The sequence below is a fragment of the Physella acuta genome, unplaced genomic scaffold (genome assembly GCF_028476545.2).
Source record: "Physella acuta isolate Inbredline_101_S28 unplaced genomic scaffold, ASM2847654v3 ptg000570l, whole genome shotgun sequence".
Classification (NCBI taxonomy): domain Eukaryota; kingdom Metazoa; phylum Mollusca; class Gastropoda; family Physidae; genus Physella; species Physella acuta.
Genome location: NW_026732089.1, coordinates 161,050 through 168,144, shown reverse-complemented (window position 1 = coordinate 168,144; position 7,095 = coordinate 161,050). Strand labels below are relative to the sequence as shown.

At 37.4% G+C, this 7,095-nt stretch overlaps 1 protein-coding gene across 1 annotated transcript; it reads right to left on the bottom strand.

Annotated features, from left to right (window-relative positions):
* Positions 1–243: 243 nt before the first annotated feature.
* Positions 244–2,086, bottom strand: LOC131946754 (beta-1,3-galactosyltransferase 1-like). The gene is made up of 3 exons (XM_059307680.1): positions 2,067–2,086; positions 1,306–1,390; positions 244–1,029 (listed from the first exon to the last, which is right to left on the bottom strand). The coding sequence occupies exons 1-3, from the start codon at positions 2,084–2,086 to the stop codon at positions 244–246; spliced, it is 891 nt and encodes a 296-aa protein (XP_059163663.1).
* Between the last annotated feature and the right edge of the window lie 5,009 nt (positions 2,087–7,095).

Here is a 7,095-nt window from a genome sequence, read left to right as displayed (position 1 = left end):
AGATATCCATAAAAGGAACGGTACTGAACTATTACATGTAAAAAGAAGTTTAAAAAGGATCGTTAATTCATTAATATATTGTTGAGTTTTTACTCAGAATAGCAGTTTTAACTTTGACTTTATTTGTACACCAGTACAAAGACCGTTACAAACGGGACGATCACCTGACAGAAAATGACTCACAGCAGGAGAATAAAATAGGTATGTATTGAAACAGTGAAGCTTTGAGAACCTATAAAATCCTTATTTACAAATAAGTTTTTCATCGTACAATTCTCTGTGTACTACTCGTAACTCCGTCGCATTGTAAGGATGCCCAGAAATGCGCTTCCTAAAGGAACAGCCGGAGACCGTATGTCTGAGGTAAGAAAACAGAGCACTGTCTACTACTTCAACGCCAGCTTTCTTGGAACACATCCCTGTGATGTACACATCTTCCCAAAGGAACAACGGCAACCTCAGTGACGCCTGGTACAACAGCCACGACGCCTGTGCTGACGCGACATAAGCCGCACCTATCACATAATCCGGATAGGTATCCTCGGGGTACTCAGGGTACCACTTGGAGTCAGTTGATCTCATTGGATGTGCTTTTGTCTGTTTCGATCCCATTACAAAAGCTTTTAAGTTGGGCTTTGTAATTTGAAATCGTTTCAGACTGTTAACTAAAAAAGGGATATTAATATACATGTCATCGTCCGCTTTGAGAATATATTTTGCCTTTGGACAGTAATGAGAAACATACTTGAGGATAGAAACGGACTTGATACTGAGGTTGTTATAACAGTCTACAAAATCCTCTTGCAGTACGTCTCCGTACATAACAGATTCTTCAAGAATTAACTTCTGGGTTAAACTCGCAGTAGGCGAGCTAACGTCTGGTATTCCAATGAAGAAAATTAGAATTGAAGTAAAGGAGCTTTCATTAGCATAACTACCCCAGGTCTCTCGAATTGTTTTTCTACCTTCAAAGTTGTCACCGCGAGTTGGAACACAGATAATTAAATCTATTTCTTGGTGGTCATTACACTTTACAGTGGGAGAAATTACGTGTTTATACTCATGTGGGTTAATAACGTTTTCGGATAGAAATAAAAATTTGTTGAAATTTAGGTCACTTTCGGAAGGCGGAGTTTTCTTGAAATTGTTGGACGCTGGATCCCACACTTTGGATTGGTTAGTTTTCACAGGGCTGGTCCATATCTCCGTATCATAGCTATCTATTGCCCTGCTTTTAATGATATTTGAGTCAACACTTGAGAACACAGTTAAGAATCTATTGTCAGATGCAACTATGTACAATACAATAGTGGACAATGCAATGGTGAAAACAAAGCTGAGCTTCACACATTTTATTTTAGGCAGGACTCGAAGACCATCGTACATCCACCTGCATGAATGAGAGTTAAAATGTGCACGTTTAACTGTGTTTTAAAATCTTAACAAAAATAAGTAACTTAAATATTACATTTTAGCTTAGATGTCTACGAGAAATATAAGTGTAAGCTACCTATAAATATAAGTTACGTTCCTGTATATTTTAATGTTAATCTATATTATGTATAGCTTCAGCTTGTTGCATAATCAACAGTACTTTTATCAGCTCTACCAGAGGCGTAGCGACCCTACCCGGCGCCCGGGGACAAACTTTTCGATTTGCACCCCCCCCTCGAGATTTCGATTTACACCCCCCCTCAAACTTTCGATTTGCACCCCCCCTCGAGATTTTGATTTGCACCCCCCCCCCCTCAAACTTTCAATTTGCACCCCCCTCAACCTTTCAATTTATTTTTCCAACCCATTTTGGCGCCCCCTAAGCTCGGCGCCCGGGGACATATGTCCCCCACCCGCCCCCCCCCCCCTCGCTACGCTACTGAGCTCTACATATGTAACACAGATAGTCACAAGACAAGGGGGATAACAAATAAAGTTTTAATTCATTGAGTTGCGGCCCCTGTGGTATTCGTGTTAAATTCTAATTTAACTTTCAAAGTATCTATCAAAAATGTTACTTAGTTTTTATACCTCACTATTTGTTCCCCCATTTAAAAAGATAGTGATCTTACCTTATGATATCACGCTTCATTTCGTATTTGTTTTCAAAATAATCTTAGTTGTATCTAGAATTGTGTTGATTGTGACAAGAATGCTATAAAAAATGTTCAAAAATATGAGTATGAAAAATGACATTAGACAAAAACTTTAATTCAAATTGTATATTCTGATGCTTCAGAGAATATCTGACAAGAAAATAGAACACATACATTTAGAAAAATATCACAGCTATGGTCATTTAAATATATATATATATATATATATATATATATATATATATATATATATATATATATATATATATATATATATATATATATATATAATGTTTGAGAAATAAGAAGAATAATCTGTATCCAGAAATACCTGTTTAAATGAACCACATCTATAATAATAGTTTCGCTGTCTGTCTATCTATCTATCTATCTATCTATCTATCTATCTATCTATCTATCTATCTATCTATCTATCTATCTATCTATCTATCTATCTATCTATCTATCTATCTATCTATCTATCTATCTATCTATCTATCTATCTATCTATCTATCTATCTATCTATCTATCTATCTATCTATCTATCTATCTATCTATCTATCTATCTATCTATCTATCTATCTATCTATCTATCTATCTATCTATCTATCTATCTATCTATCTATCTATCTATCTATCTATCTATCTATCTATCTATCTATCTATATGTCTGACAAGAACGCTCTAGAGAAAACACAAGGAAAATAAAAACATGCACAGTAATTCGAAAAACGAAGTATGACGTCGACACATTTAGCGCACAGAGTAGAAAATAATCTCAAGCCGGATAGTGCACACATTAATATGACGTCATTGATTATCGAGTAAACATTCAATACAAAGGCAATTTGGTCTAATCTAAGTGGTTTGCGTGAAGAGTTTCTTTCATACAATTCTTCGGGTAGGGGCGAAGCCCCACCCCCGCGTAAGAACGTCTGAGGGGGGTGGGGGGGGTTGAGTGGGGGGGGGGGGTGGTTTTAATTTATACTTTTTCCTCCCCGGAGAGGGGTGGGGGTACTTGAAATTTTCGGGGGCGGGGGTAGAATTTTCGGGGAGGGGGCGGACACTGGAAAATGTATATAATTATATTTCGTTGAATGGGACGGTAGACATGTTTTTTTAGGGGGTGGGGGGGGTGGGGGGAGGGGGTGGTGTGTGTGGGGGGGGGGGGATGGGGGGTGAGTGGGGGGGGTGGTTTTAATTTAGACTTTTTCCTCCCCGGAGAGGTGTGGGGGTACTTGAAATTTTCGGGGGCGGGGGTAGAATTTTCGGGGAGGGGGCGGACACTGGAAAAAGTATATAATTATATTTCGTTGAATGGGACGGTAGACATGTTTTTTTTAGGGGGGGGGGGGGGTGGGTGGGAGGTGGGGGGAGGTGTGTGTTGGGGGGGGGGGTGAGTGGGGGGGGGGTTTAATTTAGACTTTTTCCTCCCCGGAGAGGGGTGGGGGTACTTGAAATTTTCGGGGGCGGGTGTAGAATTTTCGGGGAGGGGGCGGACACTGGAAAAAGTATATAATTATATTTCGTTGAATGGGATGGTAGACATGTTTTGTTTTGGGGGGGGAGTGGTGTGTGTGTGGGGTGGTGTGTGTAGGGGTGGGGGTGGGGGGGTGGTGTGTGGGGGGTGGGGGTTGGGGGGGGGTTGGGGTGGTGTGTGTGGGGGTGGGGGTGTGTGGGTGGGGGGTGGGGGTGGTGTGTGTGGGGGGGTGGTTTTTGTTTAGAGAAAAGAGACAGCACTATCAACCTAGCGCCCGGTGTATCCTTCCTCAACGGGCCATTTTTCTCGTTATGCAATAATTTTGTAAACATAAATTTACGTCGCAAACTAGCAATTGGTTTATAATTTATTTTTCAAAAATTATTATACCATATTGACACATTTGTTTACTTATTAAAAAAATAAAACATCTATAACCATCCCTTTATTATTATATAGAATATGCGACAAAGTTTAAGGGAAATCAGACCCTTTTTATTTTAACTTGAAGAAGAAATATAGAAATAATAAATAGTCAATTCGTTCTACCTGCTGAAGCAAACACATTATTAAACACGAAAAATGTGCCCACTGCTTCTCTTGACCTCATCAAAGAAAAGCCGAAGTGTTTTATCAGAAAAAATTTGCACGATTAGAAGAAAAAATTTCAAATGTCTGTGAGGCTATTTTTTTTATTTGCAAAAAGATTTGCCATACTCTAACAGGATGTATTCTACGCCAGACAGCTGTCATTCTATTCATTTAACATTCATATTATTTCAACCCAAACAGTTGATTGGTACTGCTACGATGAAACAGTGGATAAGAAGGGGTCAGATTATGTGTACTCAAGGTTATTTGATAATTGCATCAATTAGCTGCCTTGTGAAGTGAAACAGATCAAGTTGTTTCGTGATTCATGTGCAGGACAAAAAAAAAAGAACTGGACTGTATTGCGATTCTTATAATATCTAGTGCACAAACCTGAACCATTTGACAACATCACAGTATCATTTCCATTTCGAGATAATAGTAACCATTTTGTCCTACCTCCACTACCACTATAATCTCTTTTAAATGTCTACATGAAATTCCTTTTCATGAACCCACATCAATTCACAAACAAATTGAGCCTTTCATAGCTAAATTCCACCAATTCTAAAATTTTGATAAAGCTTAATTTACAACAGTAATGATCTTAAAAGCGAGCACAGAAGTATACGTCGAGCTGTTTTGTACGTTCGATTCCACTTTATTTCCTTTAGCTTACTTGGCGTCGAAAATTTTTTTAGGGAACGAAAATAAAACACCGTAGTTATCCCGTCTATCCAGGACTGTCATACGCGCACACACACACACAAATACACAGACACACAGACACCACACACACACACACACACACACACACACACATATATATATATATATATATATATATATATATATATATATATATAGATATAGATATATATAGATATATATAGATATATATAAATTTGAATGTAATTATATATATACGTATATATGTGTACGTAAGTATATATATATATATATATATATATATATATATATATATATATATATATATATATATATATATATATATATATATATATACGTATATATGTGTACGTATATAAATTTGAATGTAATTATATATATATACGTATATATGTGTACGTAAGTATATATATATATATATATATATATATATATATATATATCTTTGAAAAAAATGGCGTGAACTTGTTTACTTCCGGAATTGATGTCAACTTTCTTTCATAGTTTTTAGTGTTTTTATTCACTATTTAATCCAAATAAATCTAAGGGAAGTACTACTCATCCATTAGGGTTGAGAATGTAGTTTAATACTAATTTACTAGCCGGTTCTTATTGTGATATTTTAAGTTTTTATATTATTGTCTCATCCATTGTTAACATGTAAACCGGATATCTATATTCTTAGTTGTTGTAGATCTACTGATGATTCGTTTTCTTTTTCATCTATTTCTACTGATGTCAGCATGATATTTTAATTTTACTGGTGAGTGAAAATGTTAGGGACTGGTGTTGTCACCAGAAGCAGCAGAGCTAAGAAGTATCGTTTAAATAAAGAAAAAGCGATATCAAAAAAGATTGCTAACATTTGTGCAGCGGATGATATTCATTTTCAAAAGAAAGATGGAGGACAATGCGTTATCATTGCCTTTAGAAACTCAATTAGCTATGAAAAAGTAAAAAGAATCTTCAAAACTAAATATGCTGGTGTTGTTGAGGAAAGAAGGGATGATGATGGCGCCAATGTTGAAGTTATAAATTACCAGGGCTGTCTGTCCATCTGTACCACACGAATAACAAAATTATGGTACAGGGAAAATCTAACGTTGTGTCTGTTTGGGTGGATTCGGAATTTTGCTGTATTCTAAATAACCTAATTACAACAGACAAAGCTGTCGACATGCCTCTACCCATGTCGCCGCCACTATCACTGTCACCACCACCTTCACTGTCCCCACCCAGAGTATTGGAGCTACCCATTTCACCGCCCATGATTATGTCTGCTTCCAACAGTGACAATCAATGTGCAGAGGATACGATCAATACCTATCCGTTAGATTGTGTAACACCTATAAATAACTATACATTTTCATCAAACCTATCTCAACCAACTGATTTGCTTAGTCCAAAAATATCATTTCTTCAAACCACACAACTGGATAATAACTTAAGATCGTTTATTCTTAACGAGATCACCTGTGTTAAAAAAGCTTTTAAAGCGGAGAAATTGCTGTTTAACAGCCAACTAGAACAACTCCGAGTCGAAAACGCTGTCTTAAGGGATGAAGTCAAGAGACTATCTAATGAAGTGCATAGCTGCAAAGATATACACGTTAACCTTAAGAAACGTTTGATTGATCAAGAAAATATTTCTGCGTCACTAAAGAAACTCCTCACAACCAAGAAACCCTCTTGCAGCACAATATCCACCTCAACATGTGAGGATAATCAACAACAACTAATAAATGATACAAAAATCACATCGGCAGGCATCATGCAAGAAGCTCCGTTCCCAATCCCTGTTAAAATTACACAACGTGATGACAGAGCGCGAATCAAACCATCGGAACATTCGAGTCCCAGCACCCTGCAACGACCACGAACTAAAAGCAATTCTACACAATACAGCGTCCCAACGGTCAAGGCTGTTCATGTCCCTGTTGTCCAACGCTCTACTCACTATGCCACTAATAGAGATAGCACACAACATGTCGCCGCCCCCTACACCAACCTAACAACGAAACACCATTTGATCCTTGGTGACTCTACACTTAAAGGTCTCCATCCTGATATAATGTATCGGTAATAGCGCTGCCTGGGGCAAATTTTGAAAAAATTAGGGACGTTATTAGTAGCCGATCACGTGACTCTAATACCACAACTGTAACCTTACATTGTGGTGTCAACGACATTCTATCAAACGTCAGACTGTCACAAGCTAATATGCTAGAAATTGTGAGAAGTAT

Bases quoted from the DNA above. Each gene is read 5' to 3' on its own strand.
- LOC131946754 (XM_059307680.1), bottom strand. From the start codon at position 2,086: ATGAAGCGTGATATCATAAG. The intron at 1,391-2,066 runs GTAAGATCACTA...TCATTCATGCAG, and splicing joins ATGAAGCGTGATATCATAAG to GTGGATGTACGATGGTCTTC. The intron at 1,030-1,305 runs GTATTGTACATA...CCCACTGTAAAG, and splicing joins CCATTGCATTGTCCACTATT to TGTAATGACCACCAAGAAAT.